At 38.0% G+C, this 22,820-nt stretch overlaps 1 protein-coding gene across 5 annotated transcripts in view; it reads right to left on the minus strand.

Annotated features, from left to right (window-relative positions):
- Window positions 1-545: 545 nt before the first annotated feature.
- The window catches only part of MCUR1 (mitochondrial calcium uniporter regulator 1), a 34,699-nt gene continuing 12,424 nt past the window's right edge, over window positions 546-22,820 (minus strand). For 4 of the 5 annotated variants that reach the window (XM_077810602.1, XM_077810601.1, XM_077810597.1 and 1 more), the window contains 5 exons: window positions 20,661-20,702; window positions 18,162-18,233; window positions 13,180-13,233; window positions 9,574-9,688; window positions 546-5,942 (listed from right to left, as the gene is read on the minus strand). In XM_077810602.1, the coding sequence (XP_077666728.1) occupies window positions 5,887-5,942; window positions 9,574-9,688; window positions 13,180-13,233; window positions 18,162-18,233; window positions 20,661-20,702 (339 nt within the window). In that variant the 3' untranslated portion in view covers window positions 546-5,886. The remainder of the gene's footprint in view (window positions 5,943-9,573; window positions 9,689-13,179; window positions 13,234-18,161; window positions 18,234-20,660; window positions 20,703-22,820) is intronic. The other variant, XM_077810599.1, reaches the window with a different exon arrangement.

Here is a 22,820-nt window from a genome sequence, read left to right on the forward strand (position 1 = left end):
GAAAGTAAGCGCAGACAATACTTTGTTATTCCTTAGCTACCAGCTTAGTGGCTGCTTATCTTTACTTTCCAGAGAGTGTATGTATGCTTGATTTGACTTCTGTTGCTATAAAAACTTATGTAATGTAAGCCAAGCTGATTTGGATACCTGACTTATCTGGTGCAGTAGTTGGCATCTGGAGAAAACTGACCACAGAAGAGACAGATGAAGGTAAATGCCTGTATAATGGATCACAGGAACAGAAAAGGCAGGACTCAGACCAAACTTCCTATTTCCTCTAAAGCAATAGCAAAGAACAGCAAGTGAAGACTATTGTGGGCACACAGAAATCTGAATGCTCTACAGGGAATAAGGCAACAAATTACTTCTAAATAACTTCTGTCAGGAACACGATAGTCTTTGAAGTGGTAGAGGAACAATGTTCAGAAAAATGGTAAAATGTGATATGCTGCTAAAAAAGTATATTCCACTAATCTTGTGAGAGGAAGAATAAACTTCTCAATTATATCAGCTTTGATAAAAATAGGCAAGTCATTTTGCCAGCATATATGCTTTTATTTCAGATTAAAAAACAAACACCAAATATTCCACACATTTCATTAATGGCAAAGGTCAGTCTTCCATTTATGCACTTAACATGAACAGTTGATAATGTAACAATCGCTCAAATGGAATGCACTTTTTAAATCTGTAAAAATATAAATATAAATTCAATAGCTGTACAACTAAAAACGTAAGAATTGATAAAACTCAGAATTAAAAATGCATTATGAAACTAAAAAGTGATCAAGGAATAAAGATTTATTTTTCAAATACAATTCCTGTTCCAGTATAGATTTTTTTTATAGCAGGAAAAGTGACCATGTATGCATTGTGCCGTCTCATGTTCAGTGTCTTTCAAATAGAATTTGCTTAGTTTAGAAGCAAAAAAGATCCCTTTATTTGAGCCCTGAAAACTTACAATGGGATGAGAAAAATCAGTCTTGCCCACGCATTGTGACCAGTAACAATAAATTAGCAACTGGAATTCAGCTAACAATTATGCTGATAGAAAAAAATAAAACTGGGCTGTATCGGGTCTGCAGGTGGTAGCAGGAGTAGGAAAAAAAAAATAACAAAAAACCACCACCACCAAAACAACACACCAATCACTTTTTTCCTGGAAGGAAAGCAGACATGACTTGCAATATATATAGGGTTAATTCCTGGCTCCACTGAAGTTAATAAGGAATTTTGCCATTGACTTTAGTGTTGCCAGGATTTCACTCAGTGAGTACATATGTTAAGTGAGAAAATGCCATTTTATATGGTCATTTACTGACCATAATCAGACTTTAAAGCTTTTAGCATAATTTTTAGTAGTGTCAAACTTTTGGCTTGAGATATGATCCTGATTTTAATTATTATTCTAATATTTTGGTCAAATTTCAAGATCCAAGGCAGTTAAAATAGAAGCAAATAGTTTAAAAGCGAGACTAATAGATAAAATGTTAGTGACAAGACCTTGAGTGGCTAGACTGTTTGCTGGCATAGACAGGCAGAGGAGTAAGAAAAAGGATGCAGATTACCTATGCCAGGGTATATAAAAATGGATAAAGTAAGAAGAATAATATTCAGCAATTACATCAGAGGAATCAGGTATATGTAGTTAAAGGCAATAGACTGCTTCTGGTGCTGTGAAGACAGATACCCAGTACATTAACATTAAGGCAGATCATGTGTATAGAAGAATCAAGGAACATTTCCAGTTAATGCAAAGAAAATATCTAGCTTTAAACAACTCTTCTTTCTCCACTCATGGTTTTAGCACAGAAGCCCTTAACACCACACTTGAAAAAGGACAAAATTAAGATTTTTAATAGAGACAGGGCTAGGTAATTTAGCTGTAAGGAAACAGAAACAGGTTAGAACTTACTAGGGAAAGAGGCCTTTTTTGGTTACAGATTTTAAATTAAAAACAAAAATGTAAGAACTCCCATCTCAGTTTCTTCTTCTTACTAGCATATTTACATTGTGACAAAGTTCCTGCTCTACCTTGGTGGGTCTTGCACTTATTGATGGATTTGCTCGCCTTGGAGCTTCACAGCAGCCCTCAGCTTGGCCGTTTTTCCGATCCCACGGTCCAGGCTGACTCCTCCTATGTCCGACCAGGAGTTGGGGAGAACCTGGGCCCGCCCTCTACTCCTGTTTCCAGCCCAGGGCCCTGTGGATGCAGCTGTCTAGAACACCTCCTGGAACAGCTGTGCAACAGCTACAACTCCCTGGGCTACTTCCCCCATGGCCTCCTCCCAACACCTTCTTTATCCTCACCATAGGACCTTCCTCCTGGTGTCTGATAATGCTTATACTCCTCAGTCCTCCAACAGTACATGTTCTCACTCTCAGCTCCTAGTGCCTCTTGCTCCCTGCTCCTCACACACGCACCACAAACTGAAGTGAGCTTCTTTTTAAAACCCAGGTGCCCTGATTAGCCAGCCTTCATTGATTCTAGCAGCTTCTTGATTGGCTGCAGGTGTTCTAATCAGCCTGTCTTGTCTCCAGAAAGTTCCTGATTGTTCTGAAACCTTCCCTGTTACCTTAGTCAGAGAAAAGGGACCTACTTAGCCTGGGGCTAATATATCTGCCTTCCGTTACTCTCCTGTAGCCCTCTGGCCCAACCCTGTCACAACATGTTAAGTTTGTTTTGTGAGAGTTCCTCCTTGATTCACATTTGCTCCCCAGAGCCCCAAGGCTTATTATAGGATCAACCTGTATTTCTGGTAGAGGAAGACTACAATGCGTTCTCTGCCCAACCCCTACCCCCACACAATCCCCTCTGCAGAACTGTCTGTTCATGCTGGCCTAAAGGTGCTCAGGACCTGAACACCCATTTCCTCCTTAGCAGCATACTATACTATTGATAGAAATGTAGGCTGCCTTGAAACTTTCAGAATTGCAGTGATTTTATAGAAAGACAAAAGCCCCCCCATTTTCCAGCTATGCCAGATGACCACACCTTCTGAAATGAGGTCTGCCAGTACAAAGGCAAAATTTTGAAATCTGATACAGAAATAAGTTTCAAATGCTGATGAGAAATAAGCTATAATACTGAAGACATTATGTAGCATGTGTGCAGAAAAAAGCTTTTAGAGAAATTAAGGAATGGAAAATTAATGGCACTGGAGTTGGGTTTCCCAGTTGCTGCTTGTAGTTATTTGTTCTTTGGATATAAATCTTAACATTCCAAAAACTAGTTCATGGGTGCTGATGTGCTTGCTCCTCATCTGTATCAGTAAGCTGGATTTCGATATTAAGGATCAGATTGGAAGGGATTTATTTGAGCTTTTCAAATACAGAAAGGGATTTTGCACTTTTTTTTAATGCCAATGCAGGTAAAGATATTACAGCTTGCATGAATATGTCAGAAACTATCATAACTGATCTGCAATGGCTTTTAAATGCATAGCAAACTGTACCGCGTTCCCTGATGAATGAAGGTTTTGCATCTAACAACATATCTGATTTAGAAATTTCATGGCCTTGAGCACCGTACCTGGAGACTTTACAGGCTTGGAGTACTGAAGGTTTCCTATTCTGTATGTTGCCCCTTTTTGTGAACTTTATTAATTCCAGTCTACAGCAAACATTGAGAGTGCTGTTTTTCCTTCAAGATCCATTTCTGGAGCAAAAAATAAATAAATCTTATAATCTTGCAGCTTTATTTCACTGCAAAAGTCACACTTCTCTTGTATAAGAATCTCACTTTTCAGCAGAATTCACTTTATATTTGAAATTAAATATGCAGAATAAATTTACAATTCACTAATATTTTAATCCTACGACAATTCATCAACTGCTTAGGCATCCAGCTGGTCAGAGATTATATTCCAGTGTAACAAGAATATATAGTTCCCACTATATGCTTTTATATATAAAAGACTGAAGTAGATCACACCTAACGTTTACCTAAATTATAATGCCTGACACTTTAATAGTGACATTTAAAATAAATATAAAAATCCAGCTTTAAAACAACCTTTAAGAGTTGCATAATTTTTATAGTTTTTTGACAAACACAAAACCAATTCAAAAGTTGCTAGTAATTTGGAGGATATTGTTTTGCAATACTAGCTTCCTTGACACTACCTCTTAAATGTTCTCTCCTTTTCAGTGTTTTATAGAAGTCTTTTTATTTATGTTGTTTCTTAACTCTTAGCAGCTAGGGTAAGGTTTACTAAATTAAGAATCACTAATAGGAAAGACCAATTGGTTATTTTTATTAAGAGCGATTAAACTCAGATTATTGTTAGTTACATTTTTAATGATTATCCACTAGCCTTTAGGTCCAGGGTAGTCCTTGCTTTTGTAAGATACTTCTACCTCCATCTGGCCTCCTCTCTGTCTTCGTATAACAAATGATAGCCCCAACAGCCAAGAAAGTTCAATGGCTACTGGGGTATATATACAAAAAGTTAGCCAGCCTGCCATGACTTCCAGAAATAAAGCAGGGAGCAAAACTGGTATGGTACCTGCCAGCCTTTACTATCAGCCCACAGAGAGAGGAAAAAAACAAAGAGAAGCTAAGCAGAGAGACAGGACCCTAGGTTAATGAGAGTGATTGGACCTGGCTGCTCTGTTTGGTGATTGACCCTGGACACATTAGCCCCATTTCCCCATAATTTCCCCTCATTGCTACCACTAGTGGAAGCATTAATGTAGAGAAGGCATTGATATTGTAACTACCATTCCATATGGCCTTGGTCTGTGCAGGATTAAACACACCAGTGGCTAGTCTACATTAGTGGTCCAGTAGAGGAGCTGTACCATTTGTAGAACTTCTGGGAAAACAGCTAGTGTAGACATTCCCTTAGTGACCACAGCCCTAAGGCGATCACTCTAGTAAGTGATAGCCAGTTGCTCTTTCCTCCCTAGAAGAGAACTAATCAGCTTTAATTCTCACCTCAACAGTAAAAGAGGCAATTCTCTTCTATCAATCAAGCAGTGACAGAGAGCAGTTTGTATCTCAACATAAGGTTGTAGAAGAGATTAATATAAGCTATTAGATCTTACTGCTCTTCAAACTTCTGTTCCAGTTTTAGTACAAAATTTAAAATCATCATGTGCAATGAGTTTCAGAACCTTGTGTGTCCTAAATGTGAGTTCTTAAAATGCTACGTAAAAAACCAAAAAGGTCATAGAGACACTGTTCCATTACACAACACTTTTCATGAAACATAACTGTTTGTTTGGACGGCAATTTGGAAAACAAACCATGATGCAAACACTTTAAAAATCAGCATAACAGATAAAGAAATATTTCTTTACAATATAAGTATATGAATACATTTTTATTAACGAAGAGGAAGTGTGTAGACTGTGCATTAATCCAGTAGTGTTTCACTCCAAAGGCCTACGTCCAAAATTGCTGTAAGGTCACTAATTAAATACATTTGGAGATTTTAAATTTATGACCAAATTCTGTTCTGAAACATACAACTGCTACTGCACATGCCTATCTCAGCAGAGTCTGGCATATAATTCCTAGTGGATTCTTCACCACATCACACAGTCACTACACCATTTGGTATAATTTGCAGTCTGCTTAACTGAGGCTCTAAAACTACAATAGGAAAAGGATATTGCAGGTCAGGATTGAGGGGAATTGGCAGAGCTGTCTAGATTATGCCTAGTTTGTGCCAGAGGCAATCTTCTCTCTATATTGAGATACACGAACAATTTATTCCCAGGCACATTTTGGGTACATTTTCAATATAGATTATTTTAAAAAATAAATATAAATAAAATAGTATTGACTCGCTTTAAAGTGAAGACTCAATGAAACTAGGAGAAAACATCCTTGATTTTTATAAGGCAAGAAAGCACATGTCCTTTTAAATAGATGCTTTATTATATCCACAGACGATAAAATCCCAGTGCTACAGTAAGACATGTAAATACTGAACCTGAAAGAAAAAAAACAAGAGTTAGTGTGAGAATGAGAAAAGGCGAGAATACATTGTTAGTTCTTGTACTGCTCCCTCAGGAAGCAGTATTCCAACAGTTAATTGCAAATACAATGAATTGTTACAAGTTATGGCTATATTCTTTATTTTTTATTTAAGAAAACAAGCTATTCATCTCCAGAGTACAAACACAACTTCAGTGGGGAGGTGACCACAAAATGACAAAAGAGAAGAAAGGAAGGAAAGAGGGAGTGAAGGAAAAATGGGCTGGAAAGCTATCAGCAGTATTGAAAAATCCTATCATTGCTTACCATTCTGAATAATTAAGATCAGCGTAACAAGTTATGGTTACAAAATGAGGAAAGACAATCTGAATATTAGTAGCAAAGTCCAATATCCTGCAAACACTGTAGTTTTTAAACTTCACTTAAAAAGAGTAGATATGATCAATATAATTTGTTGAAAAGTTTATCCTTTAACAAGTTTGCAATTCTGTCTGTGCGAGCCCTCTTCTTCTTCTCACAGTCACCCTCCAAAAAGTAAAGAGTGTTTTTACCTTTGTCTTTAATAAGAGTAGTTATGCAATGCTAAGTGATCATAGGAACATAAGAATGGCCATACTGGGTCAGACCAGTGGTTCATCTAGTCCAGTATCCTGTCTTCAGACAGTGGCCAATGCCAGATCCTTCAAAGGGAATTAACAGAACAGGGCAAATATCAAGTGATCCATCCCGTGTCGTCCAGTTCCAGCTTCTGGCAGCCAAAGGCTTAGGAGCACCCAGAGCATAAGGATGCATGCCTGACTATCTTGGTTAATAGCCGTTGATGGACCTATCTGCCATGAACTTACCTAATTCTTTTTTTTAACCCAGTTATAGTTTTGGCAATGTGTGTTGTGTGAAGTAGTATTTCCTTTTCTTTGTTTTAACCCAGCTGCCTATTAATTTCATTGGGTGACCCCCTGGTTCTGTTATGTGAAGGGGTAAATAACACTTCCTTATTTACTCTTCACATCATTTACGATTTTATAGACATCTATCATATCCCCTCCCCCTTAGTTGTTTCTTTTCCAACCTGAACAGTCCCAGTCTTTTTAATCTCTCCTCATATGGAAGCTGTTCTATCCCCTTAATCATTTTTGTTGCCCTTCTCTGCACCTTTTCCATTTCTAATATATATATATATATATCTTTTTGACATGGGGTGACCAGAACTGCATACAGTATTCCAGGTGTAGGCATAGTGGGATTATGATATTTACTGTCTAATTATCTACCCCTTTCCTAATGGTTTCTAACATTAACTTTTTTTGACTGCCACTGCACATTGAGCAGATGTTGTTTTCAGAGAACTATTCACAATGACTCCAAGATCTCTTTCTTGCATGGTAACAGCTAATTTAGACCTCATCATTTTGTATGTATAGTTGGGATTATGTTTTCCAATATACATTATCAACACTGAGTTTCATCTGCCATTTTGTTGCCAATCACCTAGTTTTGTGAGATCCCTTTGTAGCTCTTCGCAGTCTGCTTTGGACTGAACTGTCTTGGATAATTTTGTATCATCTGCAAACTTTGTCACCTCGCTCTTTACCCCTTTTTCCAAATCATTTATGAATATGTTTAACAACACTGGTCCAAGTACAGATCCATGGGGGGGGTGGGGGTGGGGGGGAGACAGACGACACAACACTATATTCCTCTCTCCATTCTGAAAACTGACCATTTCTTCCTCCCCTTTGTTTCATGTCTTTTAACCAGTTACTGATCCATGAGAGGACCTTCCCTCTCATCCCAGGACTGCTTAGTTTGCTTAAGAGCCTTTGATGAGGGACCTTGTCAAAGGTTTTCTGAAAGTCCATGTACGCTATATCCACTAGATCACCTTTGTGCATGTTTGCTAACTCCCTCAAAAAATTCTAATAGATTGATGAGGCATAATTTCCCTTTACAAAAGCCGTGTAGACTCTTCCCCAACTAACTGCGTTCATCTATGTGTCTGATAATTCTGTTCATTATAGTTTCAACCAATTTGCCCAATTACCAGCCTGTAATTGGCAATATTTATAGTACTTTTGAAAATCCTAAGATCCAACATAGGAGACCAATGTATTTTTCAAAGTAGGGGAAAGAGCTTTACTCCCCCGACACATTTTCAAATGAGAGTACCTCTTTAGGCAATGTTCCTACAATGGGTTAGGAATCCTGTTATGAAAAATATGAATAATAACTGTACTAGTGTGAGAGACAGAACCATGTTAATAGGTTTATCAATAACCATGCTCAAATCAATACATCTCTACAGCAAACCTACTCATTTAGTAGTACTGCATATTTACAGTCAAAAAATACATAGTGAAAAGTCAGGATATGAAAATGATGTAAGCAATAACACAAGAAACATGTTATATTATGTAATATTATGCTTATACAATTTGCATATGACACCAGGGTGGGAAGGGTTGCAATCACTTTGGAGGACAGGATTAGAATTCAAAAAAACCCTGACAAATTAGAGAACCATTCTGAAATCAACAAGATGAAATTCAATAAAGACAAGTATAAAGTACTTCACTCAGGAAGTGCAATCAAATGCACAACTACAGAATTGACTAGATAGTAGTACTGTTGAAAAAGATCTGGCGGTAACAAAGGTTCACAAACTGAATATGAGTCAACAATGTAATGCAGATGTGAAAAAGGCTAATATCATTCTGGGGTATATTAACGGGAATATTGTATGTGAGAAGTAAATGTCCCACTCTGGTCAGCACTGATGAGGCCTCAACTGGAGTACTGTGTCCAATTTGGGTTCCAGGCTTTAGGAAATACGTGTATAAACTGAAGAGTGTCAAAAGGAGAGCAACAAAAATGACAAAAGGTTTAGAAAACCTAACCTATGAGGAAAGGTTAAAAAAACTAGGCATGTTTAGTTTTGAGAAAAGAAGACTGAGGGGTGAATTGATAACAGTCTTAAAATATGTTAAGGGCTGTTGTAAAGAGGACAGTGATCAATTGTTCTCCATGTCCACTGAAGAGAGGACAAGAAGTCATGGGCTTAATCTGCTGCAAGGAAGATTTAGGTTAGCTATTAGGAAAATTTTGCTAACTATAAAGGGAGTTAAACTCTGGAATAGGCTTCCAAGGGAGGTTGTGGAATCCCCATCACTGGAAGTTTTCAAGAACAGGTTGGATAAACATCTTCAGGGATGGTTTATGTTTACTTGGTCCTTTTTCAGCACAGGGGGCTGGATCTGATGACCTCTCAAGGTCCCTTCCAGCCTTACATTTCTATGAAAGTGTTCGTTACATACAAATGCCAGAAAATGAAAAACTGTACTTCAGCACAAGGCATGTATATATACACAGGACAATAATCGTACAAGCTGAACTGTTCTAATTGATGGATAGATCTCCTTTACATCGCTAACCACTCTTGGCAGGCACTGTAAATAAATTTAAGCATGATTCAGTGAGTAAGCATGTCCCTAACTTTAAGCACACAAATAATCCCACTAAAGTCAATGAGTCTACTCAATGTGCTTAAGTACCTTGCTGAATCAGGGCCTTTAATAAGAGAGTCGAACACAACTCTAACATGCGTGCATATATTTGTCAGAATTCCTTACCTGCTAAGTATTTAATATTATCAAGTTTGTGCGATTCCAACATTGTTTTCAGTCCTGCAACTTCTGTGTCTATTTTCCGATCTGTTTGAGTTAGAGCTCGGTCTTGTTGTGCATGCTAGAAACAAAGCAGAGTATTAGTTATCTGAACACAATTTAACCTTAAAACTAAATCTGTTTCCTTTCTGAATTACTATTTTTGGCTCTCCCTTCACTCTTGCAGATTCAGTACTTTAACAATGTATTAAAAACTAAGAATCAGCCTTTCTCTGGAGGCTTCTGTAGTTATACTCCTCCCTCTAAGAAGTATTAAGTAATGTTATATTTCTTAAGAAGCCAGAGGTTTCCCTTATAGTACTGAAAATTCATGCTGCCACATTTAGGTGAATACAAGTATAAAACTTACTGCTCTGCTGTAGTGTTTTTTAAAAAAACTTATAAAACATATATATTTCCTGATGGATTTATTACAGAGGTGACTTCATATCAAATTTACAATTAGCTGTCGATTCCATCATAAAATCCTATTCAAAGGGTTTGTAGTCTGTCTTTAAAAATTCATGCTGACTATACTTGACCGACAGCTTTTGTGCCTGATCCTGCAATCCTTACTCAAGCAAATTTCCAACAAAGTAAAATGGGAGTTTTGCCAAAATAAATATATAATCTGGCCCCATTTTTATTTCACTCATCTCTCCACTTCCTTAACCCACCACTAGATTATAGTTAAGGACGCAACATCAGCATTCCCTTCTTTGCTGTTGGTGATTTGTATCACAACTTGAAGAGGTTCAGATGAACAAGGTGCTGAGAAACTGTCAATATAAATGAATGGTGAACATACTGAATATGTACCAGTCTGGGAAAACAAAGGTGCCTGGGCTAGTAAGGGATGATCTGGCTTTATCGAGGCTTCATCCTAGCTGATCTTTCTGATCACCTTGTTTCTGAGGAGAATAGGTATGCCCCTGGAAGCTTAATCAGGGAAATGAGATGGTGTCCATTCTCCAGGCCTGTGGGAGCTAATGCTAGGAGCAGAATCTCACTATTCCTGTTGGTTTGGTTTGTAAACATCCCCACCATGGAAAGAACCACCTTGATATAATTTGATCGAGTTTTTGTTTGGTTTGCTCCCACTGTTATACCATTTGCTTAAAACAACTAAGCAAATCAACATGACTGTTGGGCTTGCCAGAGATGTATGTGGCTTTGATGGGCAGACCCAGATGTTCCAATTATGGAAGAATTTTCTGGCCTCTCTTTTTAGATGTTCACTTTCAATTCCATCTTGACAGTTGATATGAGCCTAGTAATTCTGCTGTCACCTTCCAAGCTAAGAGTTGCAGTTCTCAAAAGGCGCTTTGGGAGGAAGCTGACTACTGCATTTCCTGCTTTCCACAGCTCCAGGAGGTTGATGCAGAGCTGGGATTCCTGGGGAGATCACATGCCATGATTCATGTTCCATCTGAGCTCTCCTTCCCGAAAGTTGGTGTTCGTTGCCATGCACACTGCTGGTGCATCTGCCAAAGCTGTGTCCTTGTGATCACTACTGAAGGGACTGGACATCTGAAGGGACTATCAACACACAGTCCATATCCTGAACCAGGTACCTCCATGCCTGATTGGGAAGTTCTGAAGGAGATGAAAGTTGGAGTACTCAAGGTACTTTTCCCTCCCTCACAGGCCTTTATCATATGGATCAGCTGAATGCACTGATGTGCTGAGGAATTGCAGCTTGTGTTATGTCAAATTTCTCCTCTGACAATACCACAAGACCCAGGTTGGTTTGGAATTCCTAAGGTGGGGTAAGGGAGCTCTTCTAATGATTCACTATGAATCTATTATGTACCAGGAACTGGATGATTTGGTGAACATGGAAAGCTCATATGATTGCACCTTTGCTAGCAGATTATCCAAAAAGTGGTAGAACTGGATGCTCTCTTATTTCAGAATAGCAGAAAAATCATTAACTTTGTGAACACCCCAGGGCTGGGCAACAGACTAAAGTTCATTGCTTGGCTATGATAGTTGTTATTCCTGAATGTAAAATATAGGAACCATTAGTGGCAGGAATGAATTGGAATGTGATTATTCTTGAGATCCATGAAATTTAAGAAATAATTCCCAAGATTTCTTATTCCAGATCTTTAAATCCTGAAATGAGTTCTGCACACAGAGAGGTTGAAGACTGACAAGTCCATTTCCCCGCCCAGGTGGGGGCTGGCAGTGCAAAGAGGTGAACATTTGAACAAGAGCCATTTGATATAGCTGGCTGGATACCACACTACACCTGAAGCAGCTGAGGATCTACTGTTAGGCTTGGAGTCCCCTACCTTCCTCAAGGTGCTCTCCCAAAGAGTCTCTGCTGACACAAACCACACTAGGAGAAGATAGCAAAAATTCCTGAGGAAAGGTGTTTTCAGACAGCTATCAAGGAAATCTCTGTTTATGAGTACAGAAGCAGAAGACTGGGGAGTCACATTAATGCAGTTGACTATTTGCACCTGTTGAGGATGCCAACAGACAAACTGCATGTGGAGGTGGATGGGGGAGCAAAGAGGATAGAGAGGATCCTTTCGTCAGGCTCAGATTTAGAAAGGGTAGAAAAACCCAGCAGTTTCAAGCCTGATGGAGCAGTGGATTTTCCATGATAAAGACAAGGAAACACACAAGTTCTCAAAATAACTCAAACATATAAAATATGATAACTGAATTGAATATTTGTATATGTTCAGGGTTCTAAGAACTCCATGTGAGTTTTGCTTTCATGCGTATCATATATTCCTGGGGGAATTCTGCGCCACTGCGGGTATCTGGGCTGGGGGGTGCCCCGTGGCTGGGCTCTAGGGGGTAGGGAGTATGTGCAAGTGTCTGTGCTGGGAGAGGGCGCAGCTGGGCTCTGGGGAAAATGGGCAGAGAAACAGGAACTGGGTTGTTGTAGGGGTTTCTTTAATTCTCTACTCCTGGGGGAATTTTTTTTGTGTTGGTATTGTCACAGACATAGTTGCAGACAGGTATTTCGAAATAAGTTACAAAATAATTGAAACTGGCATGATTATGTAGTGTTATTTTGACAAATAAAATATGCAGAATTTTTAATTTTTTGGCACAGAATTCCCCCAGGAGTAATCATGTATGTACAGCATTATATTTCAAAAAGAAAAGGAGTACTTGTGGCACCTTAGAGACTAACCAATTTATTTGAGCATAAGCTTTCGTGAGCTACAGTTCACTTCTACACTTTCCACAGCATGTATCCGATGAAGTGAGCTGTAGCTCACGAAAGCTTATGCTCAAATAAATTGGTTAGTCTCTAAGGTGCCACAAGTACTCCTTTTCTTTTTGTGAATACAGACTAACATGGCTGTTACTCTGAAACCTGTCATTATATTTCAGTTACCTGTGTAGTAATGTCATAGTACTATACATACACACATACACACACAACAAACTATTTAAAACTAGCTAAAAAATGAGTTCTGTACATTTAGGAGACCTGATATATGGACATTTAAATATTACTCATGTTAAAGTTGTTTGTGCCTGTTTACAGTACACAAATACAAAAGCCACCTTATATCATTCAACAATCCATTCTTAAATTCTTACCAATGCCACTATTTCTGTCCTTATTTCCAGCAGTTTTTTCTCATTAACTGAATACTGAAGAAAAAAAGCAAACAAAAAAAGCATTACCCTCTCTTCTGAATTTGTTCCCAGTTTCATATTAGTACTTTTGCTTAGTTTCCAACATCATTGTTATAATTCCTAAGATGGAATTCAGTATTCTTCTGTGTTTGCCAACAATATTTAGAGTTACCATTGTAGAACAGATGTTGATCTTTGGAAGAAAAGAGAGTTTAAAGCCAAATGTTCAGCAAACCTCAGAGCTATAAGGGCAGCAGATCTTCTACCAGAAACTGCCCTTTAATTATGGCAATATGTTTGCTGACTGGCAATGGGAAAGGATTGCAGATCTGCATTAAAAAAAAAAAACACACACACACACAAATTTCGATGAACAGTAATCCCGTAACTGAGGCTAGATTTAAATATTCTGCTGTGTTCACTTAAGCATAGCTTAAAGAGGACACGGTTAGACTTTAGCCACCTTTCTCACCCCCACCCCTCAGTATGAAGTTTTAAAAGATAAAATCAGATTTAATTGTCATATATAGTTGTTTAATCAGGATTCTAGATTTGTTCCCCACTTGAAATTTTGGAGTGACAGTCAAAGAAAATTCTTTTAATTTGAAATTAACATTATTAAAAATTATTGGTCAAATATACTATGTTTATGTCTCGTGGTAATCCATTAACTGATTTGTGAAACCAGAAGGATGCCTTTAAATGAAGAAGTTGAATCCGGATAAATAATAACTCCACATAATGTTCTTGAGTTCTATAAAATGGGGGAGGGGAGGAAGAATATCACACGTTGCAAAGAAAAAAATTACCGCATGCTTGCAAGAACTGAAACACATCAGTATCGTTCAAGTTAGGAGAGACTCTGGTGAATGGAGAGGGGGACAAAAATACCACAAACATCTTCACTCAATATTTCTTTTTAAACAAGTAGTCAACAACTACTTGTAACAGCTCTAGCACGTAAGTAGATGGGGGACAGAAAACTAAAAGTTGGCAGGGAGATGGCCCTTAGGTTTGATATGTGTTTTCAGTAGTTGAGTAACAATCCATAAAAGTTAAAAGTAAAAGTCCAATATCAATAATCTTTTAATGTTTTTATGGCATTTCCTAGAATTTTAAACAGTAATAGAAAAAAAATCCATAATGTTGACTAATCTACTAAGCAGCAAGGGCTGGGCTAATGGAGTAACTGGTAGCAGAAGATAACAGCCTACTACTGTCATATATATATACTACGTCAATCAGCACTAGAGGCGGGTGTTGCACAAATTTTATCCAGGAGTTTTACAGACATTTGCTGACAAGAGAATTCTTGGATTTAATACTAGGTTCCGGAAGGGAGTTTGCTGCAGTGGTTCTGCCCGTCCCCCATAAACCTATGTCTATCCTCGAGCCCTTGTCCCTTACAAGCCCCACTCCTCCTAATGCCCCCACCACCCTGACTCCTTCTCTCTTTGGCTTCTGACCCCCTCACTCTCTGCTCCTTCACATCCCTCAGTTTCCTCCCACCATCCTCTTGTTGTCCCTCCCCATCCCCATCTTCTACCCACCCTCTGCTCCTATACATCCCCCTGCCTGTCCCATCCAATTCCCCCCTCTGGTTCCTGCCTCTCCCACTCCATCTACCCCCCACATTTCCCAGCTTGCACTCCCCAAACACCTCCCCTAATACTCCCTCTGCTCCTATTCAACTCTGACACCTGGCTCCTATTTCTCACTCTTTCCCCCACGGATACTGTCCCCTTAGCCTTCTGCATCTCCCCACCCTCTGGTTCCTGCAACCCCCCTTTTCCCTTATCTCTTCCCCACTCTTTAGTCCTCTGCAGTCTAAATCAGGCTGCTCCTCCTCCTCACTGCCTGGGTACCAGCAGGGGGTACACTGAGAGCACAGGGGAGACAGAACTGCTCTCAGTTCTGGTGCCACAGTATCCTGGAGCAACATTTGTAAGAAAAGTTTGGCTCAGTCTCTGCAGCACTGGACTAGAGCATTCCCTTTTTTTTTTTCATGGGGCCAGCATTCCTGACACAAAGACCACCTCTTTGCCAAATTTCAAGTTCCTGCTTCAAAATATGGAGGCACTACAGCATCCTAAAAAAGTCTTATAAGCATTTGTTAACATAGGCAAAACATTGTATTTTTCCCTAATCTGGTCCTCAGAAACAGCTTATCCTGTTTTTTTAAAGGAGGGTTATGGGAGGAGGAGGAGGTTCATCCTGAGACAGACACCCAGTATGGAAAAATTCAGTCCAAATGGTTAGTTTGGCAGGGTTACCAGCCAAACAGGGTCTTACAATGTGTTGGGCAATCTTATCTAAAGACATCACTCTTGTGATATTGATAAATATGTTGAATACTATAGTAAATTTAAGCAATCTGTAAGATTCATCTGAACTAGTTTTATATAAATTGCCAGGATCTTCAATTTAATTATATGAAAGAGAAAAGATTATTCTATTCTACAATACTCATGGCCTTCACCTCTTTGGTTAGACAAACTTGAGATATTTTCTTGTGCGATAAGAGCAGGTAAAGGCAACTGCCAGAATGTTCCTGGCAGATGCCCTAGTACCAGCGGTTCCCAAACTGTGGGTTGTGGCCCCAAATGGAGCACGCCATCAGCAGGTGAGATTCTGGTGATCCCTACTGCATGGAGGGTGCCATTTTGCTCTGAACAGCATGGCCTTGCATGCACCATACGTATAAGGTCACACTGTGCGGAGGATGCTATTTTGTAGAGCAAAATGGTGTAGTCCATGTGGTGTGACCTCGCACATATGTGTGAGGTTATGCTATGCAGAGGTCATGCTCTGCAAAATGGCATCCTCCATGCTGTCTGTGGTCCTGGCAGGAAATACTTCATTAAAATGGGATCGTGCCATCAAAAAATTTGAGAACCTCTGCCCTAGCCCTAGGCTCAGAGCAATGAAAAGCTCCCCCTTTGCTCATTTCTCAGCAGCCTTAGTTTGCCCATTCAACTCTGAGTCTTTCTGGTTATATTTGTGACTGTCCCTCCCAACTTCTTTGTGTGGGCTTTTGCCCCACATTTCAATCAACCTCTCCTCTTCCCAAACTGGATTCTTGGATGCAGCAGAAGGAAACATTTTGACTAGCTATTGCAATGTCATAACCTAAATAATGTCCTTCTGCTTCCTATCTTATCACTAGAGAAACTTTCCTACCTTGCCTTTAAATGAAGAAGTTGAAACTGGATAATAACTGTAAAACAAGTAGTGTGTACACATTTATATTTTTAAACAACACGCTGATGGACTATTAGCTCACCATGCTTTGGAAATATTTCAGGAGTAAAGCCACTGGTTAAGCCTTTACTAATTTAAGTTACCCCAGGTATCTTCCTAGGTAAGTGTGCTTTATTTTCCCCCCAGCTTTTATAGGGCTCTGCACATTCAAGTATAGGTCTCACCTGTGTCCAAGTGCATATGTAAATAATGCTTTCACTAATGCAGAAGCAACAACATCTAGACATAAGCACAGGTTGAAGAGAGGTCACAGAACTTTCACCCAGCCCTTTATTTTGGGTTCTCCTCTTTCCTATTATGTACAAATAAACCTTATTTTATATGTAGCATCATGTTCTCCATTCATCTGCCTCCTTCCCCATTCTATGCCAGAGTTCTGGCCATGCATGATGTCTGCTGACAACAATTAGCAAGCAAGCAGTCTCCTTGAAAGGTACAATATCCTGTATAACAACAGACTGCAATGGAGTACATGTCTGTAGTCTATAGTTATCTACTTCTTCACATAAAGGTTGGGGGTTTCATCTAGAAAAGCAGTGTAGTCTAGTGCTTTGAGCAAGAGACAGAATCCAGATTCCTGGGCTCTATTCCTGTCATCTTGGACATATCACACACTCTTTGTGCCTAAGTTAACTGATCTGTAAAATGCATACAATAATGCTTACCTACCCATAGAGATATTGTGAGGCTTGCTATTTAAGTAGTTAAGAGCTTCAGAGGAAAGGTGCTATGTTAGTGCAAAGCATTATTTTTGCAACACCTGAAAAATCTATGAGTTCAAAGGTTTGAAGGCCACAGTTTGTTCTTCAACCCAATTCTCTCATGGAGCAGCACAGAGGGCTACCCAGAGTACTAAGTCATTGACCCAACCCAGGATAGCTTGTTTGACAACCATTATGAGTAATCACTTTCAAGGGCACATCTACCAGTTTTGAAAGAATAAAGACTAGCAGGATCTAAAGAAAACAAAGCTTACTGCCCAGAGTAACGGTCAATATTATTCCCACACTACACGTCTATGAAATATAAATGTCAAATGTGACGAGTGACTAGGGAAAATAAAATCTGTTGAAAAATGTCATTCAAAAAAGACTATTCAAGTTAGGCAATACAATTTTTTTTGATTTGCAGAAACACATTTTGGTAATGGCATTTACAAGAGCTTAAAACAGAGTTACATATAATACTCTAAAAGAGAAAAAAAATTGCCGATTTACTGTAACCTTTATTACTCCAGTTAAAGATTTTCAGTTCTATCAGACACTTGAAAGTCAGAAGTGACCAATACCAGTTAGGACAAGACAGTGTGAAGATCACTTTAATCAAACCGTTGGCTGACATACTGGCTATGATGTAATTAGTCCCCTATTGGGGCAAGGACAGGCTTTCAATTTCGGTAATTTAACAAAGTATTTAAACTTAATTTGAATAGATAAATTTAAAAAAAACACATTGTTTTTAATATCAAGATTAATGAGGAAATAATGTCAAAATATGATAAAATATTAAAAGCAAATGGCGTCACATTACACTACAGAACCATTAAGATGAATAATTATGGTTCACGCTATCTTCTGGCCAAAAGACTTCATGGACAACCATGAAAATTACATTCTTGACCAAACAATTTCAAATAGTATTCACATTTTTACATACTTCTAGAAGAAATCCATAAAACATACCAGTTCTTTTACTCTGCTCTTTTCCAGATTGAAGCCTAATTTGTTATCTGCACGAACTTTGGTAACTTCATCCTAGAGAAAAATTATACAAAATATATCAGGAAATTTAAAAAACATTTTTCTCATTCAATTCATGAGCTAAGTAATGGAACAAATATATTGTGCCTTCCTACTGCAAACCTCAATAAAAGGACTTTTCTCCTGATCTCTGGGGTGAATAGGATTCCTGAAAGCCACGACAACTTGCAGCTGCTTTTGAGACTAAAACACTGACATAGCAGATCCAGGACAACGTAACATATGTCTATCCAATGAAGCTGAGAACATTTCTTATGTCCCAGGTACTACTAACTTAGACGTTTGGAGGCCAGGTCTGGGTATGTGTAAAATGTTGATGTCTTATAGAGACATACGACTGCTCTAATCCATTCAAGGTAGCATATAAAAATATGCCTTCAAAGAGGACACTGGTAATGGTCATCTCTCTAATAACTCTTTGGCTTAAAAAAACCCCTACAGATAATTTAAGACAGCTCATGGAATATTTACTGAAAGTTATATAACAGATATATTATATTTTTAAAACTTTATAGAGCTACTTGTCAATGTTTTACTCGCACAATAGCAGTAAATGGTGCTGCTGCTTCTCAATGACAGCTACCATTTTACTGCAACTTCCCAGAGGAATTCCAGTTTCCTGACTGTGGGTCATAGAGCAAGCTGCAAACCAGACTAGTGCATAGGATAAATGTGAAGACTGATGAATATTCCAAGAAATTCTACTACGTATCAGACACATGCAAGCATTTTTTACAAGCCACTATTAAGCTAATAAAAAAGCGTTTAATTATCTTAGACTCATTTCTGTTTTAGTAATTTTTAATTCTGCTTAATAACTTATAAAATATCTGTCACTAATTTTAAATTATCAATTCTTAATTATAAAATTTTAAGTTACAATTTTCTTTTAACAAACCTATCTCACACACTGTGTACGTTTCTATTTGTTCTTATACAAGAACAAATACATCATTTTAACCTTGAATATTACCAGAGTGAATTTTCATACCATGATGAAGGAAAAATGTAACTAAATAATTTAATTTTATGTAAAAACAAATTGATGATGACCTCAAACCTCTATAAAACCTACTAATGAAAAATATCAGTTTTAGGAAGAATGATTTGGGATAGAGATATTAACGTCTATGTAAAAGGAAATCAATATCAAATGCAACTAATTATGATAGATCTTAGGGATTAATTAGAAGGATTTTAAAACTATATTTTAGAGTGTTCAAAAGTGCACAATACGAATACACAATATGAGCCTTATTTTAGACATGATGTAATATTATGAAAATCAAGACAACAGGAAGAGGATGGGGTGATGAAGAACAATAATTACAAGATCACACAGTTACTAAGCCTAGATATGTCAACAGCTTGATGGTTCAGTGCAGAAGCATTAGGAGATCAGCAACCTGGGAGTGGAAGGGTGTGCCCCCTCTCCAGCTGAGAGGAGCAAAGTAGGGCAGAGTGGTGAATAGGAACCCTAAGACTACATCCTCAGGGGGCAACCACTTTTCCTAGGGGCAGTCTGGCTTCTTTAACATTGGGAACAATGGGAAGTGGTGTCCATTTTGATAGAAGACATTTTTGTTTTTATTAAGGGCACCCCGTAGTTTCACACCCATTGAAAACTGGAAGTGGCAATCATTTTGAAAGAGGGCAGTTAATAATGGAATTCTCTGAAGGAGACAAATTTTCATCGCATCTTCTGAAGCAGCAGAGCTTTCAGTTAAGAAGAACAGCACTACAATGACCATTAACCCTAAACAAACAAAAAAAACCAAACCCTTTTCATGTAGTCCGTATACTCAATTTCCGTAAAATTTTACTCTATGGGAAGTTTGAAGAGAGTTTCATTTTTCTGTTATTACAATAATTTGGATAAAAAACATGGTCTGGCACATGGGGTTAAATTTCGTAAAGAACCAATTTTTAAATTAATTTTTACTCAAATAAACTAAATGACTTGCAGAGTCTCAGAAAACCAATTCTGTGCCCAATAAGTGCTGTGATTTTGGGGATAATGCCATGCATTTTAATAGAAAATAAAGTGGCCTTAAGAGCAGAGCTCAATTCAGCCCTAAACTGCAACTGGCACTTTCTTAATTCAATCAATAAAATGCAAATAAAGTAAAACAGCTAAGAGAGCGAAAAATCTGATATAAAACATATTTTTAGGTTTTAATAGTTTCAGCTACCACTAAGAATACATACATGAAGCTGCCTTTGCTGCAGAATCCAGGATTTGGAGATTTCAGTCCCCCATACCAGGGTACCTGCAGCATAACAACTAAGCACTTTAGTGGCAGAGGTAAGTAAAAACCTTTTAAAAGTGAACAAGATAGATATTTAAAATGCGTCTCTAAATTCTTCATATTCATTATAGTCATATTGCATCTAAGTAGTAATATAAACAATGCATCTTACCGTTACTTGCTTCTTTAGCATCCGGAGTTCAAGTTTTACTTTCTTTAAAAAAAAAAAAAAAGTACATATAAGTAAATGTCCTAAAAGTACTGGTGAATCTGCATTACAGCTACTAGCACTGTACTAATGATCAATAAACTATGCATATTTCCAATTTCCTTTTCATTTTATAGATTGTCTAGTCCAGAGCGGTATAATGTTTTTAAATAGTAACAAATGTGAGACAGGTTACAGTATCAATCAGTCATTTCTGCAAAAACACTTTTTTAGAAGCATGTTTATCAACAGTTTCTTTCCGCTATTAAGACATTCCAGAATTGTTTTTTTAAGGGTTCCATTTTAATAAATTGTAGGGCTGTCAAGCAATTAAACAAAATTGCGATTAATCGCATTGTTAAACAATAATAAAATGCCATTTATTTAAATAGCTTTGGGTGCTTTCTACATTTTCAAATATATTGATTTCAATTACAACACAGAATACAAAGTGTACAGTGCTCACTTTATTTTTGATTACAAGTATTTGCACTGTAAAAAAAACAAAAGAAATAGTATTTCAATTCAGCTAATACAAGTACTACAGTGCAATCTCTTTATCATGAAAGTTGAACTTACAAATGTAGAATTATGTACAAAAAAACCTGCATTCAAAAATAAAACAAATGTAAAATTTTAGATTCTGCAAGTCCACTCAGTCCTACTTCTTGTTTGTCTGAGTGATTGGCTAACAGGTTTGTTTACATTTGCAGGAGATAATGCTGTCCATTTCTTGTTTACAATGTCACCTGAAAGTGAGAACAGGCATTCTCATGGCACTTCTGTAGACAGCATCGCAAGATATTTACGTGCCAGATGCGCTAAAGATTCACATGCCCCTTCATGCTTCAGCCACCATTCCAGAGAACATGCTTTCATGCTGATGATGCTCGTTAAAAAAATAATGCGTTAATTAAATTTGTGACTCAACTCCTTGGGGGAGAATTGTATATCCCCTGCTTTGTTTTACTCGCATTTTGCCATATATTTCATGTTATAGCAGTCTTGGATGATGACCCAGCATGTTGTTCATTTTAAGAACACTTTCACTGCAGATTTCACAAAAGGCCAAGAAGGTACCAATGTGAAATTTCTAAAGATAGCTACCCAAGGTTTAAGAATTTGAAGTGCCTTCCAAAATCTGAGAGGGATAAGGTGTGGAGCATGCTTTCAGAAGTCTTAAAAGAACAACACTCCAATGTGGAAACTACAGAACCCGAACCACCAAAAAAGAAAATCAACCTTCTGCTAGTGGCATCTGACACAGATAATGAAAATTAATATGCGTCTGTCTGCACTGCTTTGGATTGTTATCGAGCAGAACCTGTCATCAGCATGGATGCATGTCCCCTGGAATGGTACTTGAAGCATGAAGGGACATATGAATCTTTAGCGTATCTGGCACGTAAATATCTTGCAATGCTGGCTACAACAGTGCCATGAGAGTGCCTGTTATCACACACGTGACACTGTAAACAAGAAGAGGGCAGCACTATCTCCTGTAAATGTAAACAAACTTGTTTGTCTTAGCGATTGGCTGAACAAAAGTAGGACTGAGTGGACTTGTAGGCTCCGATGTTTTACATTGTTTTGTTTTTGAGTACATTTATGTAACAAAAAACCCCTCTATGTTTGTAAATTGCACTTTCACGACAGAGATTGCACTACAGTACTTGTACGAGATTAACTGAAAAATACTATTTCTTTTATCATTTTTACAGTGCAAACATTTGTCGTAAAAAATAATGTACACTGATTTCAAATACAACACAGGATATAATATATATGAAAATGTAGAAAAATATCCAAAATATTTAATAAATTTAAATTGGTATTCTATTGGTATTAAATTGGCTATCACCAGCAGGAGAGTGAATTTGTGTGGGGGGGTGGAGGGTGAGAAAACCTGGATTTGTGCTGGAAATGGCCTAACCTGATGATTACTTTAGATAAGCTATTACCAGCAGGACAGTGGGGTGGGAGGAGGTATTGTTTCATATTCTCTGTGTATATATAAAGTCTGCTGCAGTTTCCACGGTATGCATCTGATGAAGTGAGCTGTAGCTCACGAAAGCTCATGCTCAAATAAATTGGTTAGTCTCTAAGGTGCCACAAGTACTCCTT

Source organism: Eretmochelys imbricata, chromosome 2 (assembly GCF_965152235.1).
Source record: "Eretmochelys imbricata isolate rEreImb1 chromosome 2, rEreImb1.hap1, whole genome shotgun sequence".
In the NCBI taxonomy this organism is placed as follows: domain Eukaryota; kingdom Metazoa; phylum Chordata; order Testudines; family Cheloniidae; genus Eretmochelys; species Eretmochelys imbricata.